At 37.1% G+C, this 18,364-nt stretch overlaps 1 protein-coding gene across 2 annotated transcripts in view; it reads right to left on the bottom strand.

The window, feature by feature from the left end:
- EIF2AK4 (eukaryotic translation initiation factor 2 alpha kinase 4) overlaps positions 1 to 18,364 on the bottom strand; it is a 38,667-nt gene that overhangs the window by 17,325 nt on the left and 2,978 nt on the right. For both annotated transcript variants that reach the window (XM_071744358.1, XM_071744357.1), the window contains exons 3-20: positions 17,881 to 17,983; positions 13,964 to 14,137; positions 13,055 to 13,135; positions 12,402 to 12,550; positions 10,483 to 10,598; positions 9,099 to 9,256; positions 8,149 to 8,684; positions 7,663 to 7,772; positions 6,987 to 7,144; positions 6,225 to 6,643; positions 5,343 to 5,409; positions 4,213 to 4,296; positions 3,851 to 3,973; positions 3,284 to 3,388; positions 3,003 to 3,060; positions 2,283 to 2,362; positions 1,478 to 1,579; positions 849 to 899 (exon numbers count right to left, since the gene is read on the bottom strand). In XM_071744358.1, the coding sequence (XP_071600459.1) occupies positions 849 to 899; positions 1,478 to 1,579; positions 2,283 to 2,362; positions 3,003 to 3,060; positions 3,284 to 3,388; positions 3,851 to 3,973; positions 4,213 to 4,296; positions 5,343 to 5,409; positions 6,225 to 6,643; positions 6,987 to 7,144; positions 7,663 to 7,772; positions 8,149 to 8,684; positions 9,099 to 9,256; positions 10,483 to 10,598; positions 12,402 to 12,550; positions 13,055 to 13,135; positions 13,964 to 14,137; positions 17,881 to 17,983 (2,674 nt within the window). The remainder of the gene's footprint in view (positions 1 to 848; positions 900 to 1,477; positions 1,580 to 2,282; positions 2,363 to 3,002; positions 3,061 to 3,283; positions 3,389 to 3,850; positions 3,974 to 4,212; positions 4,297 to 5,342; positions 5,410 to 6,224; positions 6,644 to 6,986; positions 7,145 to 7,662; positions 7,773 to 8,148; positions 8,685 to 9,098; positions 9,257 to 10,482; positions 10,599 to 12,401; positions 12,551 to 13,054; positions 13,136 to 13,963; positions 14,138 to 17,880; positions 17,984 to 18,364) is intronic.

Here is an 18,364-nt window from a genome sequence, read left to right as displayed (position 1 = left end):
AAGCCCCACAGAATCTGAACTTTTGGAGTGGATATTCTTTAGTTATTAAATTCTAAATATATTTTATTTTGTTATCTGAATAAAATTTATTAAAGCACCAAAGTTATTAGAAATGTTTCTCTTCAGATGACAAAATACATTGTACACTTTATGCTATCTCTGGCATCTCTTTATTAACAAAGTTAATAGAAAACAGAATCACATACATAACAAAGATTTGAAAGTTACAGATACTAAAGAAGAGGCAATCTTCCTGGAATATTTCAGTAAACTGTCCAAGATGGAAACATTTTTATGGTAGTAGTAACAGGCAGATTGCTGTTCCACAGGCATAGCAGACAAAAAGCTCATGTTAAAGGTCAGTGAAAGAGGACATTAGCACAAGAAAAAAATTATCTAGACAGTCCAGAAAAAATTACACTCCTCCCTATCACTTACTTCTCTGCCATGGATCCACAACAGTTCTTGGCAGCTTATTTCAAAGTCAGCAGTCAGTTTAGCCTGCATACCTCCTCTGTTCTGTGACACTGATTTCTCTCAAAAGCTTAAGTGTTGAACAACATAGCTGCCATTTGTCTGAGTCTCAAACAATCAAAATTGTACCTTGGAGCTTAAAAGGCACGCCAGCAAACTCTGCATTTCTTTATGACTGTGCTCAGGGAATTACCTGAATAACTGTATTTCCGTATCACACTAGTTTGTTCTTTTGAAATCTTTTTTTCCTTACTTTAATCTAGTGTCATATAATAACAATAAGAGATTACTGATTGAAAAAGTGGGAAGAAGAATAATTAACATTTCTTGCCAGGGAATACCTAATAGTTAAAATGTCTAAATGTTAAAATTACCTGCTTTGCATGCTTGACTTCATCAAAGTCGTTAGGAAATACAATGGTGGGCTAAAAAACAAAAAACAAACCAGAAGCCACATTTGAATTGTAAGAGGCATGCTAGCTTGCTCTGGCTAGTTCTATGTATTTAAAAAGAGAAACTAAACATTTTATGGCCCATACCTGCCCCAAGAAAAAAACAAAACAAAACCTGAATGGCAAACTTAGTTTGAAGAGATATCAGAAAGAAAGAATGTAACTGAAATGCTTTTATAACATTCTGTGAAACGAAGATACAATCCATAATCACAGGCATTTATCAACAACAAACACCAACTTGTTCCTGAGACACCCACCAGGTCTAAATCCAGGTGTATTAACATAATTTCTGATGTTTACACCTTAAATATTCTGCACTATACAAATTGATTTTGCAGACAGAACACCAACTGAGGGCAGTATCAGTGGGAAATCCACAGTCCACTACAGCAACGTCAGAACCAGCTCCAATTTGATTGTTCTCTTTTCATTGCATATCTTATAAACAATTTTTTCAGCGCTTCCTGTAGAAGCACTTGCATTTTTTTACATTTCTGAAGAAACTATGTATTGCACAGCATTAGTACCTTTTGTATCTGTATACTTACCAGTCTCAGCTGACTGAGAACAAAGATCCTTTCTGATGCAGTACTCATGGGATGATAAGACATTTCAAAGAATATTATACCCAAACTGAACAGGTCCACTTTCTAAGGAAGATAAAAATAGAAACTTCAGTGTAATACTGGTGAATTTTCTGTAGAAGACGACAACAGAGAAATAAATGTTTTGGTTAAATTTCACAGTTCATTACAGCTGAAGAGAGAGGTGGGAGTTTTTTGTAGTTGTGTTTTTTTGATTTTGTTTTTTTATTTTTTGTTGAATTACACAATCCATTAATATTTGGTAGACTGAAACACCCTCTATCATCACAGCACTGCCATGATGAAAGGACATGCTTCCACTTGGAAAACAGTCTTGATTTGAAATTCAGCTCATCTCTGCATATAAACAGCATCCTCTTTGATGAAAAAATGCAACCCCACCTCCCAAAAGCACAGCCTAGGAATCCAGGAGAACAATATATACTTATGATTATGACATTTTACCTTAACTAAAGACTGTTAAATTTCTATCCTACTTATTCATAAAGTTTCTCCATTACCAGGTTTCAACTTGAAGTTGCTTGCACCTAGCCATGGTCACATCACACACAGAAAAAACTGACTTGCTTATATCCCTCTACCCTTGGTCTCCTTGAAGAGAAATATTTCTCATTCCCTTGCTTACCACAACCAGTCCCACCACAATCTGTTCCAACCTGAAGTCACCTTTGTTGAGCAGCAATTGTGTAAATTGTACCTCGCACCTCAGATTCCATGATACTTTTCTACTAAGTCTACTTAATCCTACCTGATTGTATGTAGACTTAGTGCTTCCCTGGACTTCTGGGCTGACGTACAGTGCAGTGCCAACCATCCCTGTCAAATTACCTACAAGGCAAAGAGTGTAAGTACTGGTTTCAAGACAGTGGGAGAGAAATGCAGCATCAAAGTCAGGAAAGAACTCACTTATCTTCTGTCCTCATTTCTTTCAGGTTGGAATACAGAGAGAGACCCAGTCAAGAACAGTTTGGAAGACAGACAGTTCTCACCCTCATGTGTCAGGTTATCTGACTACAGGTCTACCTATATATCTAAACCAATTTCTTTGCAGTATTATAGGAGGTCAGCACACAAATGATACAACTCAGTTTCACTTCCATTACACTCATCTTAAGACACACACTGTACATGTCTTCTCAAAACACACAATAAACCCCTCAAGTCTTGAAATTATCCTGTATAGGCACAGGTACAGAAGTGCAGATGGAACAGATACACAGGGGCTCTATACATCTCACCATGAGAAAAGCACTGAGCTATTGCATAAGGCTCACACTGGACAAAAATTCATTTTTAGATACCAGTCAAAATTGTCAGATTATACATAACATATCTACCCAAAAATTGTTGGTTGTTTCCTCCCCATGCCCCAATAACAAAGAATGAATGCAAATTCTAGCAGAGTATACAAGACAGCAGAACATTTTTTGCTTAAAATAATTTAGAACAATCTACTATGCAAACTGACCTGATGGGTCAGACATAGCAGAACTATCCGAGTGATTTTCTTCTTGTTTAGAGACCACCTGAAATCGGGAAAACAGACATATTGTAAATGGCACTTGAAATACTTCTGTTGGCTTTTCTTGCCACTTTGGCTGGCAGTACATGGTTTAATTCTATCACTGTAGAAATCGAAAAAAATAATCCAATAAGCACTACATCTTTCTTTATGTTTTATTTTTACCTTTCATGTTATTAGAAGATCAAATTCAAGTTTCTTTTTCATCCACACTGAGCTGTACTTACTGCATTTGCTGGATGATCTGTAGCTAAACCAAAGTCACCAATTTTGACATGATCATCTGAATCTAAAAAGATGTTCACAGGTTTCAAGTCTCTGTGTATCATTCCCTGTTACAGCAGCAGAACCAAAAAAAAGAAAACAACCAACATAATATTAAATTATAAACACAATTAAGAATAAAACTCTCTTTATAAAAGACTGGAAAAATCATGCTACATACTTTTATTACAGTGGGAAATCTACTGCATTAAGTCACCGATAATTTATTTTCAAGTAAAATTATAGCCTGTAGCCCAGAAACCAAAACCAACCTCCAGTAGTACCAGATATGTATAATATTTTTAAAGGTGGTCAAGTTTTCCTGACAGGGAAAGTCTGAAGTGGTTCATTACAGAATTTGAAGTTTATGATAAAATATTCCAAAATCCCCTAACAGATTAACAGCAGACAGGCCAAAGAATGGACCTTGCTAATAAATGCCTCAAGAAAAGAAGAGTATGAAGAAAGCCATACAGAAAAAGGCATAACACAGATCCTATGGACAGGTCATAACTGTCCTCCTTACCAACCTTTTCATGGATGTAAGCCAACCCATCTAAAATTTCTCGGAAAAGCCTCCAAAGCCGACTGGTGTCTTCATACAACCCTTGGTCAATAGTATCCCTTAGTGTGCTCTTCTCACAATACTCCATCTTGTGCACATGCAGGAGACAGAGGGTAGAAAGAGCAGTTTTGTCAAAAAAAATAGACTAGAAACTTGTGTGTGTGTGTGTGCATATTCCAGCCATCAAGCCTTCCACAAAATCATGTTGCAGAAACAACATGGCAACTTAGTCTCATTTCATTTTTTAAAAGTCATTACTTTTCTCATGAAAACCAGCAGGTTGGAACAAACAGTATATTTTATCTGAAAATGCCAGCATGTTTGTACCTGAATGTACAGGTAATGTACTGTCTGAATGACTGCTGCCCTGTCTTCTCCTCCATGGCCATTCTTTTCATTGCCTTCTTCATCCTTCATTACAATAAAAGTAACACAACTGTTAGCTACAGGAAGCCAAGTTTTTTTATGCATTGGAACACATTGAAGAGAACTTGCCTTCTATGGCTAGGTTTGATTAACAGAAAAATATACTGACAATTTTGTAATGCCACTGCTTCTAAATAAACTAGAAAAGCAGGTGTGACCCAACTCTCATTTCCCATCATTACATGCTGGAGGAAAAACACTCCAGAAAATATGGGTGAAACTTTGAGAACTAAGTGCATTATATTTAAAAAAAAAACATAAAAAATGGAAACTAAAATATACAGAAGTTACTTAATACATTTAATAATTGAAGTCCTGCCCCTGACCAATATTTTGATATAGTGTATACATAGCATTGTATATATGCACTGCCACATTATTAAATGACATAATGAAAGATTTTCATGCCAGTGTATATTACAGCAGAAAGATGAAGATTTGCTTTAATGAGAGCATTATACAGATCATCAGATTCTAGATGCTGTAGAAAAATGTGCATTACTTTTCGAGTGATACAGTACACCCAGGGTTCAGAGCAAGTGCTGTGATACCAAATCTCAAAATCAGATAAAACCTTGCACATTATTCTGACTTACCATATCTTTTGGACTGCTAATAACATGTTTTTGTCATGAGTTTCAAAAAGTGGCTAGTATTAGCAAATATATTGCTTTATATAACCTAAAAGCAGAAGAGACTTTCAACTTTCAGATGAGGCAAGGCAATCCATAGAGGGAACTGCTAAGTCATGTACATGCTGAAGTGTTAAACTTGCAGTAACAAGACTTGTGTTCATAAAGTGTGACTCACATTTACTCAATGAACACTATGGGAAACAGAATCCAGATCAGCTGCATCAGAGTATGGTATCTATGAAACACAGCTCATGATGGCACAATATTTGCTCTGATTGAACATAACCTCATATGGTAGACTAGAAGCAAAACAAAACATCCCAACAGACCTCTTTGCTTGCCAAAGAGGTCTGTATGTAATCTTTTCATTTTCACTAGCTCTATCATGATACTTACTGGGGAATGACCTTTACTGTTTTCATCCTCATCAAAAATTATTTCACTTTCAGAATCTGTGGTTGGCCTGTTTAAAGAACAAAAAGGAAAAAAAAAAAAAAAAAAAATCACAAAAACCCCACAGTTTTTCGTTTCATGAAATAAACATTACCAAGAAATATTTACTAAGAAATCTGGAAACTACTTTTTTTTCAAAGAAAATCTAAGCTTCTGTTGAAGACTCTCCATATGCCTTAAACAAAAAAGCCAAACAAAATGTGAAGGAGTGTCCTGCTTGCAAAACAACACCCCTTTTGACAGTTCACTCTCTTAAAGGGAAGGTATCTGCATCAGTAAAATCTAATTCCTATATTAATTAAGCAAATCTGGGGTAAGTTCACTCATGTGCTTAAGCAAAAAATGACCATGAGTGAAAAGAACCACTCCATACACCAAGATATGTTAACAAAATCAAAACAAAGAAGGTATTTTGCACGATTTCTAATAATTCTCTTGTTGTTTATTAAAAACTTTACTCTCAAGGCTGGAAAATACAGTCCAGCAGTGATGCATTCCAACATAAATTGTAAGAAACTTCTAGAAATGTAAACCAAAATTTTCCTCATACACAGAAGTTTTTAGCTACACATTTTCCTCTTTGGAGCTATCTGACTGCTGGCAAATACACTGTTATTGAACCAGGTCAGAGAATGAAAATGAAGTTAATTACCTCTGATAAAAGCAGGGCAAGTGTTAAAAGGCACAAAAATGGGGAAAAAACAGCTGTACCCATATTACCTACAGTAATGTATGTATGTATTAGTATGTATGTATACAGTATGTATGTACCCATATTACCACAGGTACAGTGGGTACCTCCAGTACCTACTGGAGCCTACTTACAGAAATGAATGTGAGAACACTCCATCACCATCGTCATCATCATCATCATCACTGGACTCCTGATCAGCTCCACTGAATTTGTTGCTGGAGGATCTCTCATGTGAAGTACTCCACTCAACTGAACTCGTCAAAACCGGAGGAGGAGCATTGGCTTCCACATCATTTGTCTCCTCAGAGCTAAGGACGAAGAGCCCAGGTTTGGTGGGCAGTCTTTTCCCTTCAGTTGTTTCAGATGGTGAGACAGCAGGAACAGGACTTTCATGTTTTTCTATCCAAGCATTGTAATACCTCACAATATTCTCATGGTTCAAGCGGGAAAGTAATGTTACTTCCCCCTTAATCCTCCGAAATTGCTTGCTGGCAGGGTTTACGCGGATACGTTTCACAGCATAATAGCAACCATCAAGCTTGTTTCTCACCTGCAAAATTCAGATACATCCCAAGTCAAGCGCTCAGAAACGCCTCACCATGTACAGCTGTAAGTAGAATGATTTCAAGGAACAGGAAGCTCTCCTTCAGCCTGGGAAATTACAATTGAAATGCAAGCTTCCCCATATGGACGGGCCTCTTCTCAGACTCCCAGCAATCTCTCGCTAAAATTATCAGCCGATTCAGTTCTATATAAAAACTACAACATGGGCACTGCACATTAGAGAATAACAAACAAAGGCATGCAGAGATTTAACATATTGTTTGCTTCAGAGAAACCAAACACATCCTCAAATAGGATTCTATAGAGGGAAATAATTTTTTATAGCATACCTTGATGACTGCTCCAAAAGCTCCTTTACCAAGTAATTTCAGCTCTTCAAACTCATTGTAATAGCGTGAAAATTGTCTCTGTGTTTCTGAGAAGAACGAAGCACTGGATATCTGACTGCTGGGTACAATTGTCTCAACGCAATCTATTCCAGCAGAATCTGTAACAAGGACATAAAAATTACCACCACTGGCAGTATGGGGCACAGGGATACAGAACTAGGGATTGTCAAATAAGCATCAGGAAGAAAACCTAACTAACTTTCAGGTTTTAACTACACTTGAATACAGAGGTGTAGGGTTAGAGCTCTAGTACAAACAATCCTTAATACAGTTTTAAATTGCTAACAGGAATTATGATGATCAAAGGAACCAATTCTAACAAGGTATAATGAGGGAAGATATCTCACTGGAACAGCATTTTCCAAGGACAAAGTCTTACATTAACACTGTGCAGGCTTAATTAAAGCATCAGCTTCCTCTACTGATGAGACAATAGCAGTTGTCTTCCCCAGCTAGTCATGCATATAAAAAGAAAGTGTGGTCTTTAACTTCTAGCCTTGTTAATGTAAAAACACATGTGCAGTCTTGTGAAGTTCTAGCATAGCTAAATTTTTTTGTTACTGCAGGCATGTAGTCCACTTATTTAAGAGAATACAGAAAGATCTGGATTTCTTACCATCTAGATTTTCTTCAGCTACAGGTATTTTCAATCGTGGAATGTTTATAAAACTGTGTTGTAGCAGTTGCTGAGGAGTCCACCTTTCCTTATCTTCCAAGCACACACATCTGTTACCAAACCAAGAAGAGAACTGTTCCAAGATCTATTCCATAGCAGGCCTAAATGTTGACAGAGGCCTCCTCATATTTAAGAAATTACCACCTTTATAATTCTGATGGGAATAAGAAGCAAAGACAGACTAGACAACTTATCCACAGTAACACACAAAGCTGGTGGTAGGGCAGAGAAGAAAAGAGCACCAGACCTGTTCTCCCAATTCTCAGATTTGCAGCCTGAGCTGTGAGTGAGAACCCACCTCTTCTCTAGAAACTGACTAGCAAAACAGGGGGATTAAGTTTTTCTTCCAAAAAAATGTAAAGTCTTTAAAAAATAAATAAATAAAATAAACAAAGACAAAAAGATACAGGAACACAACAAACATACTTTTCCAGAAAGTCTTGGAAGTCAGCAGGTAAACTGGTAGGAACAGCAATTGGATATTCCTTGGTTACTTGGCCCTGGCTGAGTGAAAGCAGAAGCAAGCCCAGATTCCATACATCTCCTTTTTTTCCAGGTTTGCTGGGAAGACCATCCTCACTAAAACGAACTTTGGTTTGCTCAAAAACATCTGCTTTGCAGATATCAGCTAAGCGCTTGGAAATGCTGTAGTCTGTCACCTTGATGTTTCCTTCAGCATCTACCAGGATACTGGAAGCACAAAGAACTTTGTGCACTACTGAATTACTGTGCAAGTAGTCGAGAGCTGACAAGATCTGGGTCACATAATGGTGCAACTGCTCAATTGGAACTGGAGTCTTTTTGTTTAAGTATGTAGAAAGGCTGCAACCACTTATGTGCTCCACTAAAATGTCCACCACAATTGAATCGTCCCGTTCTTTAAGGTTCATACATTTATAATGTACTATGTTTGGGTGGCTTAGCTTCGTCAGTGAGCTGAACTCTGTTTCTGCACCCTGAAGCTGTTAGAGAAACACAACATAACATATATTGTGTCATATCTCGTGAACACACCACTACTAAAATATATAACATACGAAAAATACATATAAAATACATTGTCATCCTTTTCTGACAAGGAAGCACTGTACATAAGGGGCAAAAATAACTGGTTTCTGACAGGTAAACTTGATTCCCATTTATTTTAGAATTTTATGATTATATTTATGCATACTTGCAAATACACTTTATTGCATTTATGTTACTATAAATTAACTCCTGAATACCCCAATACACTCATCTTCATCTGTATTACAGATACTCTAAACACTACCATTTTCAAGGTCATCACCACCCTCTAGTTTAATATAAGCTAGCAGCCTCAAGCTGAGCTCCATCTAACCTTTATTAAACTAAATGCAACATATAGGCATTACCTGTTTCTTACACTTCTCAATCTTTTCTATTTCATGTGATGAGAGAAACTTTCCCATCTTTTTTTGCCAGTGCAGAACCCACTCATACACTAAAACAAAGTCTCCGCTTCGAACTTCCAAGGCATTGTAGACTGATTTACCAAGCTGTTCATCCTTGCCTGTATTTAAAAAGAGAGAATAGGAACAGAGCTTCTTTGGTTTTTAAGGACTTGACAAGAGCTCCTTCAAATGCTAATTAAACACCATTAAGACAGCTCTCTACAATTTTAGAAAAACAACCCTGCTTACAACTCAACAAGATTCATACCTACATAGCAGGCATGGCAAGTGTCAGATCTGCTGAGGCTCAGTGCTGTGTAGCAGTACTCAGATGAAAGCAATACCACATTGGCAAAAAATTGCTGCATATTGTAAAGAATTTCAGGTTTCAATTCAAAAAACACTCTTCCTGCTGAGCAAATGCTGAGCTCAACACACAGCTGTCATGGATGGGAGTAAAAGGACTTCAGGTCTCTCAAACAGTCAAAGATATTAGAAAAGGTGATTTCAACATAAATTTGTAAAAGCTGAACAGATTTTGATGGCAAGGTTTACTCTATTACTTACTGTGTAGAAGAAGCCTACAAGGGTAGGAACTGGGCTGGAGCAATTTACATGGGGAATGGGAGAAATTACTTATACAGATAGGAGAAAATCAAGCCAGGACCAGGTTGCAGGGATTTATTCAGAGATCAGACAGAGAATGAGGGAGGCTCACTTCTTGGGTGCCATCCAATATAGGGAGGCCCTTATACATAATTGTTCATCCTCAAAATGCACTGTGGAAATGCTACCTTGAAAATGAACAACAAAAATATTTGAAGGTCCATTCATATGGGCACTTCACTGATGCCTTTCAGCTCTGAAAGTCTCCTATCGTGGCCTGTATTTACATTTTGGTAATGAAATAAGTATACATTTCCAATCCTGTGCTCATCACTCGTTTCACATGTTACTGAAAGTTAAATGACTTCTTGCTTGGCAGTCATGTATATAACAAACTAGGTATTTAAACTGGCAAATTTAAAGGTATTTTAAAAGCAAATAGTTTTCATTATTATTTTAGTTACGTAGACTACAAAACACTGAGAAGTGAGACATTATTTTCTGGTACAGCCATTCAGTTATGTAAGTGTATTGGGAGACAAAAATTTTTACTTGAAACAGTCCTAAGAAAATGCAACATTTACCATGAAGTAAATTTTCCTTCTACTCTTTCCCACTCTCTCTCCACCTTTGTTCCTTGTGCCTGTTAATATTATTATTCAATTTACCCTTCTCAAAAAGAAACAACTAGCCCAATACCTAACCCAGCATTTTAAGCTGCAATTGCAGTTTTCCTTACCTACACATTTTCCTTTATGGACAGTAAGTTGTCCAGCACCACTCGTGCTGAAGTTCAAAACCTCGTGATTTCCAGAAGACTCTTTCTTGTCACCAGCAGAAAGTTCACGTTCTCGTCTGCAACATCAACAGAACATTTTTCTCCAAGTCAAAGATAGCATTGTTACACTCCCTAATCACTAAAAGATATCAATTCTGCCAGAGAATTAGCTTTAAGAGACCTTGGCATCCAGTGATAATACCCATTATTTTCAAAGAAACTGAGATAGTGCAAAGATCTAGGTCTGATTAGAAATTCAGTTTTTTAACAGCAACATCTGCTCTGAGTCTCTGTATTCAAAACTAGGAGTTGAATCCGAAACTTAAGACTTCTGCATTTTAGGATGACCCTCCCAGTCTGGGGAGAGGGTAAGGGATATATTAAAAAAGTGAATATACCACAGCTGTGAAAAATATGTAAACTTTACTCACTTTGCACTCTCTTTCAAAACATCACAAAAAGTAAATATACGCAGATTTGGAAGTTCATTCCAGCTTTAGCTTAATTATTTTTCCTAACTTAAAATGGGTTTCCCATTTGGTCATTTTGCTACTCTAAGTACCTTCAGGAAAATGAAGGTTTTGCAAAAACTTTCCAATCAAGTATGGTTAGGGTGTTTTTTCTCACATGTATGTATGGAGCTGCACATGAGATGAAAAAAAACTGAAGACCACTAAAATCTACTTCCATTGCTTCTTGATACAATCCATTTCAAAATTAAAAAATACTCACCGAATGGATAAAATCACATACAGACATCACAGGACTATATTAAGGGTAACAGAAGCTCTTCTAAAATACTGAATTTATTACAAAATAGAAGATGACACAGGGAACCTTTTATAAGTGCTGTATAAAGAAAAACATACACAGAAAGCACCTGGATTTCTGAATTAAAATATATTTTATGTATTATTTAGATTTTAATAATTTTCTAAACATTTTTGTCCCAATAGCCAAAATTTCAGGCTTCATAAACAGATAAAAATACAGCACCTTTTTCTTGTGAGAAGAAACCTCAGAAAACTAAACATGTTGAGCTTTTGTAACTCTCAATGTTTCAGAAAAAAATCCTTTTTGGTTATTTTCAGCGTTGTTAAAAGAAGTAACTCTGCCTTTTTAATTTTTTTTTTAAATGAGAACATATAATATAAGAATTTGTGTGGAAAATTAAAAAGAAGTCCATTACTTGTGTTCTACATTAAGGCATAGTAACAAACTTATGAGACACTTGTTCTGTTCCATTTTGTTATATTAAGATTAAGAAAAAGTTAGGAAGAGAGATTTATGGACTACCAAACACTACATAGAAACAACTTCCAAATATAAGTTGAGACAGGCAAAGGGAGGAGATGGCAGCAAGAATCAAAGTATGGTAGATCAAAGTACTTCTGCTTCAGATATCTAGTGTTGGTGACAAATAATGTGAAAGAAGTTTCAAAATCTACAGACTAGAAAAAAACCCAGGAATATACTATTTCATCTAAAACAACCGTCCAAGTAAGTAATTGGCACAACCTGAATAAAAACTAAGAAAATTAATATCAGGATATCTCCAACACAGTGCTTACTTTTAAGAAACTAAGTAAGCCCTGAATTAACCTTCCAATGTTTGCCAAATACTTTCTAAGTCAAACCAACTCAGTCAGTTCTAAGTCAAGCTGACTCTCACAACTGGAAAGCTCCAGGTGAGCTGTAGCACAGGAATTAGTTAAACCATGCCAACTGAAGAGGAGAAGGAATGAGGCAGGGGAAAGGAACAAAACAAACAGCTGAGCAACATGGCACATCACTTTCTTGCCTTCGAATTTCATGTTGAAATCTAATTTTTACAAAACAAAAAATTAAAGTAGAATTCCCACACAAACTGACACACTCACTTGGAACGTCCAGCTGAATTTGGTCGGCATTTATTGTTCACTCCATGTTCCAAACTGCTCCCATTAGAGCTGGAAGCAACTCTATATCCTGCAGCATCTCTCTTGTGAGAATTTTCTTGACTTGTCAGAGCAGCAATTTCCAAACGTTCCTATAAATGAGGAAAAAAACCCAAGTTGGTGTAGAAACTGTTCCTATCCTCAAAACATGGAAGTACTTGGCTATTATTCTCTAAAGTCACCCATATCATGGAAAAAATAGGTGTTCATAAGAAATGTATATACGAGGCTGAGAAAGAAACACTGAAATTCAGAAAGTGCCTTCCAGCACTGTCCACAGGTGAGAATGTAAATATTCTTTAAAGTGAAATGGGAAACATTAACATACTAGCTTTTTTCTATTTCTGTTTGAAAATATCCATCTAGTACATTTTAGATGCTAACATATTAAACTATTTCCCCTTACAGTTGATTTTATTCCAGAAATAAACCCCATATAATAACCCATTTTTACCTACATCTATAAGAAGTACTGATAAGGAAAGATGTCCAGGACAATTCAGTCATGTAAATCTCACAAATTATGTTAAGCATTTGCTACAGAACTGGGAAGAAGTTACTGCAATGATTTTTGCATGCCTACATAGAAAGAATACCTGTTTGGCAATCTCCTTCCTTTTCCTTTCTTCTCTTTTCTCTTCCTCCCTCCTCTGAATCTCGTTAAGGATTTCACGTTGCTGAAATGAATTTTGGTGTTGTTAGAGACACAACAGTACACACGATGCAACTGCTAATTTTACCCTTGTTAAGGAAAAAAAGGCTATGATGTTTGGTTTTGAAAGTGCTAAAGGATGCTGCGGATCTTACAAGAATAAAAAAAAAAACAAACAAAGCCAACACAAGTCAAATTAGCTTTCCTGAGGAAGTTAACAGCATCAGTTGTATGATACAGCACAGAGCTGCAGACAAAAGAAAATTACTTCTATTGACAGACCAAACAAAGTGTCATACACAGAAAAGACAGAGCAATAAGCTAAAACATTTTTTTAAAAAAAGCCACATTCCCCAAAATGTGGAGACTCCACACTACCAGTCTCTGTGAGACTTAAATGGATCCCCTTGCTTCTAGTGAGGAACATATATAGGTCCAGGGTTTCCTTAGGTTAAATTTATTGCGCTCTATAGAAGTCTGCCATAGTGAGTGTTCCATCACTGTAAGGATGAAGGAAGGTATGATCACCCATCATCCAGCTAACACTTCCTAGATTAAGATGGAATGCACTTAATATACACATGTGCTTCCACTTTTGTATAAGGTCCTCTTTGTAAGTGATTTTCATAGGATCGACACTTTTGTTTATTTCAGGCATAAACATTTCCCATTTTCTTACATATTAAAAACATGTAATTGAATATTACAATTGCAGCACAGATACACTGATTGATTTATACTGACAGATGTGACAAGTTAATAATTCACTAAAACCCATTGCTATGCAGGATGATTTACAGAATGATTAATGCCACTTTAAGAATTCAGGGTTATTCACACTTTAATTCCTTACCTCCTGCTCCTCTCTTCTCTTAACTTCTTGTGCCCTACGCAATTCCTCCTGAGCCAATCTTTCTTGTTCTTTTTGGTGATTTTTTAGCATTTCTTCATGAAAAGACCTAGAGGGTGGTTTATTATGTTCACTGAGAAATGACTGTATGTGGTTGGCAAGTTCAAATATCATCACCTGAAAGAAAATAATATGAATAACAGAGTTCAAAGAACAAGATCACACAGCAAAATGACACCAAGCTCAAAAAAGCAATGCAGCAGGATGATTGATTTTGTTACTTATCAGGAAGAATCTACCATGTTTTTTTTGTCAGAAGTACTTATTAAGTGTAACAAATAAAAAAAAATCCCTAACAGCAACAGAGATGTCAAAAATTACTGAAAGACAATTTCTGACATCTTTTTCAAATAATAGAAAGTTGAAAAAAAACCTTTTTAATCTTTTCAATATATTTTTCTATTTACATGGATTTTTATGACATATAAGCTACAGTTGAATAAATCCCTTGCAACTGTCTGTTAGTGTATCTACTGATATGAAATAATTACTTATTTCACTGCTACAATGAAATCCAATCCTTCCTCTGCAAAATACCCCACTGCCCCCCAGATAGAACTAAAAAGCCACATAAGTCATTCCACATTCATATCAACACAACTGAAATAAGGACTGTACTGAAAATTCAGCTGAAATCTGCTACATGGTCTGCAAGGTTGGAATAAATTTTCAGTTCAGCTACTGTTTACTTGAGCTGGATATTCACTGATGATCTGTTAACTGTGAGGTCTTAACCTTTTGATAGTCTAGTAGGATCCCTTTAGTAATTCAAGCAATGCATCATGCCAATAGCCCATCAAATCTCCAGAATGAACCTGTACATCAGAAAGATGCATCCCAGCAGCCATGAGCTGGATTTGCACGTATAGGTGGGAAAACATCCAAAATTAATTGTACCATCTGCATGTAACAAACTGACATTTAGAAGACTCTCAAACACTGAATCCCCTTCTTGAAAGAAAGCATGAAGCCAGATGATTCAGAAGAGAAGGAGTAACACAATATGCATATATTTGACACAAACTAAAACATCTTTCCCAGGTTACTATTCAGAAGGCAAGGCAATCATACATGTATATAAAAAGGTATTAATCTCAATAATTAAAAAAACCCACAATTTGTTGCTCAGTTTGACAGGTAACTGAGGTATTTTCAAATTTTCCAAACTGCACAATACACTTTAACAAAGAATACTTGCCAAGGCAGAGAAAAAATGTTACTTCACTTTCCCTGCAGATAAAGTAATTCAGGATTGCACTGTATCATTCATCAAAAATGTTATCATACATGTAACTCACAACTGTATCTACACACTGCTGGAGCAACCATGGATCTCCCTTTGGAAAATTAAAATTAGGAAAATCTGACACATCTGTAGCTCCTTGTAATGAGATCAGAAACCAAGCTGGGATTTGAAGCCTGACAGCTCCCCTGGGGACAGTTTTGAGCAGACCAGTATCACATGGCTTAGTGGTTACTTAAAAGAAACTGAATCTTGTATTTCCTATCAATTGTCCATAGCACAGTAAATACAAAAAAAGAAAAAAATGATCCAGAATATAGTGTTAAACTGCTAATTTCCAAATATGCTGAAAAAATGGAGGAACTGGTTACTGAATAGAATTAACATAACATCTGGCTAAAACAGTTATTTCAAAGTATCTCCATAAAAATTGGCAATCAAAATAGAAATATTGTTGCGGCGAGCCTTCTCTCGGGGACCCGGCTCTTCTCCGGAGCTCTCTTGCCGTCCCTCCCCTCAGGCGTCTTCATCTCTTCCTCTACTCTGCTTCTGGGAGCATGCCTTTTATTTTGCCCTTCAGCCCCGCCCATTTCCGGCTGGGGCAGGCCCTAATTATTGGGCACAGCTGGGCCTAAGCTCCCAGTTCATTATCGATGACACCTGAGGACTTGTGGTTCTCTCTACATTTCCCCCCTTTTTGTTGTTTGTTGAAAAATAGCAATAATTTACAATTAATTTAACATTTCATTTTCAATAAATTTCATTTAAACATTTCATTATTTCTCAACATTTTTAACATTTCATTTTCAATAATTTAACATTTCATTATTTTTTAAACATTTAACATTTCATCAACATTTTTCATTACTTTTTTTTTTTTTTTTTTTAAACATTTCATTATTTTTCAACATCTTTTCGCCTATTTTTTGAGGAGGGAAAATTCGGGCTCTTTAGCCTCTGTTAGCAGGAGACGAGGTCTTAAAACACCAGCTCAGCTTTCGCTGGTACTCGCCACCTCGGGATGCCTGGCCATGCAAAGGCTTCTCCGAGCATTCAGCGCACCAGTCTTATTGCGTGTCCCTAGGGCCCCGTTTCAGGACCGCACTGTCGCGTGTCCCTGGGGGCTCCATTTCAGGACCGCGTCACGTGTCCCTGGGAGGCTCCGTTTCAAGACCGCACTATCACGTGTCCCTGGGAGGCTCCGTTTCAGGACCCCACTGTCGCGTGTCCCTGGGGGCTCCGTTTCAGGACCGCACTGTCGCATGTCCCTGGGAGGCTCCGTTTCAGGACCGCACTGACTTGATGCGCACTCAGAGCTCCGCTTCAGCATTCCTTGGGTTTGAGTTCTGCGCGCCAACTTGCTGCGCCTTTCGAGCCTCATTCTTCTCTCCTGGCTGGCTCGCCATTCCGGGCTGTTGTATCTTGCCGTGCTGGGCTTCTACTTCTACACGCCGCCTACAGCATTTAAGCTTAGCCTTGGGGAGCTTTTCCCGTGGTTGCGTATTTGGAGCTCTTTCTAGAGCATCCCGCACCAACGTGGTGGCTCCATCTGACGCGGTTGGGTATTTCGAAGCTCTTTGTATCGCCTTCCGCATTTAAGCCTGGCTTTGTAGAGCTTCCCGCAACCAACGTGGTCGTGTAGAGCTTTTTATAATACCTCAGCATTCACGGCTGCTGTTGTTGCCCGCATTCTCCACCAGATGTTGCGGCGAGCCTTCTCTCAGGGACCCGGCTCTTTGCCGGAGCTCTCTTGCCATCCCTCCCCTCAGGCATCTTCATCTCTTCCTCTACTCTGCTTCTGGGAGCATGCCTTTTATTTTGCCCTTCAGCCCCGCCCATTTCCGGCTGGGGCAGGCCCTAATTATTGGGCACAGCTGGGCCTAAGCTCCCAGTTCATTATCGACGACACCTGAGGACTTGTGGTTCTCTCTACAATATAGCATGCAAACGAAAAAAAGTCTTGACATGGCAAGACTGAACAATGGGCAACTCTTGCCAAACCTGTAAAGTTGACATGCTTAGGAAGCTGAAAACAAGACTATTAGCCTATTTCTGCATGTAGTAACTTCCACAGTTGTGCATTTCTCACTTTTAAAATGGCAAACTGAGCAAATCAAATTATCTTCACCTGTAGTATTTCCAATTAGTGATAAGAAACGTAACACAAGCCTTACTTTCAATGTACTTTTCAAATAACTTTCAAAAAGCCAATGTTTGCTAGAAATTCTTTAAATCATTTCAGTCCTCAGCAACAAGGGAAAAGTATTTTTAATACCAAACATACACGGGTATTTATAAAATATCTTAAATTAAAAATTCTAATCTTCAGTTCATCATTAGATGTACAAGATAACACTGAAAAACTCCACAAGTAACCACTGTTTGCTTAAAAAGGAGTGGCCTTTTCAATATTCAAATTAATCTGAAAAGTGCAGAAATCTCTTAGTACTGCTCTTGACACCGAGAATAATATGAATCTTTGAATCTGCCTTTAAACCTTCATTAGTAGCAATGCACCTTATATTCCTAATGTGCATGTATTTCATTATATATACCACAAATTTTCTTAGAATTTGTTAGGTTCAGAGAATATGTCAAGGAAAGGAAAAGGTCTCACCTCTCCACAGTGCTGTTTTGCCAGTTCACCTAGTCTGGATTTTAATTCATTTATTTTCTCATTTGACAAGCCTTTTGAATTTTTTAGTTGTATTTCAGGGACTCTGGAAGACAGCAATAAAGTACTTTAAAAGTTGTAATTAGAAAAATTGAATGTAAAAAGCAATTGTGTAAGACAGAGACTGTTGAGAAAAATGATGGGTGAGAGAAAAGAATGGAGTTTATAGTCACTTAGCAATTAGTCAATGCCCAAATAAATGGCACACATATAGCATAGAATAAAGCCAGAAATACAGTTTTACATTCTCTGCCATTTCATTTTCTGGCTGCAGCTAATCATCTATCAGTTATACTTAACATAAAAATGCCCAAAGAAACCCTGTGGAGTTTTATGATTCAGCTCTTATTCAGTGATTTGTTTCACAGTTCATTAAAAATATTACTAGCATTTTTCAGTGTTTAAAATTTATTACTGCTATAAAGGT

Source organism: Heliangelus exortis, chromosome 5 (genome assembly GCF_036169615.1).
Source record: "Heliangelus exortis chromosome 5, bHelExo1.hap1, whole genome shotgun sequence".
NCBI lineage: Eukaryota > Metazoa > Chordata > Aves > Apodiformes > Trochilidae > Heliangelus > Heliangelus exortis.
The sequence above is the reverse complement of the archived record's forward strand: the minus strand, read 5'-3'. Positions and strand labels throughout refer to the sequence as shown.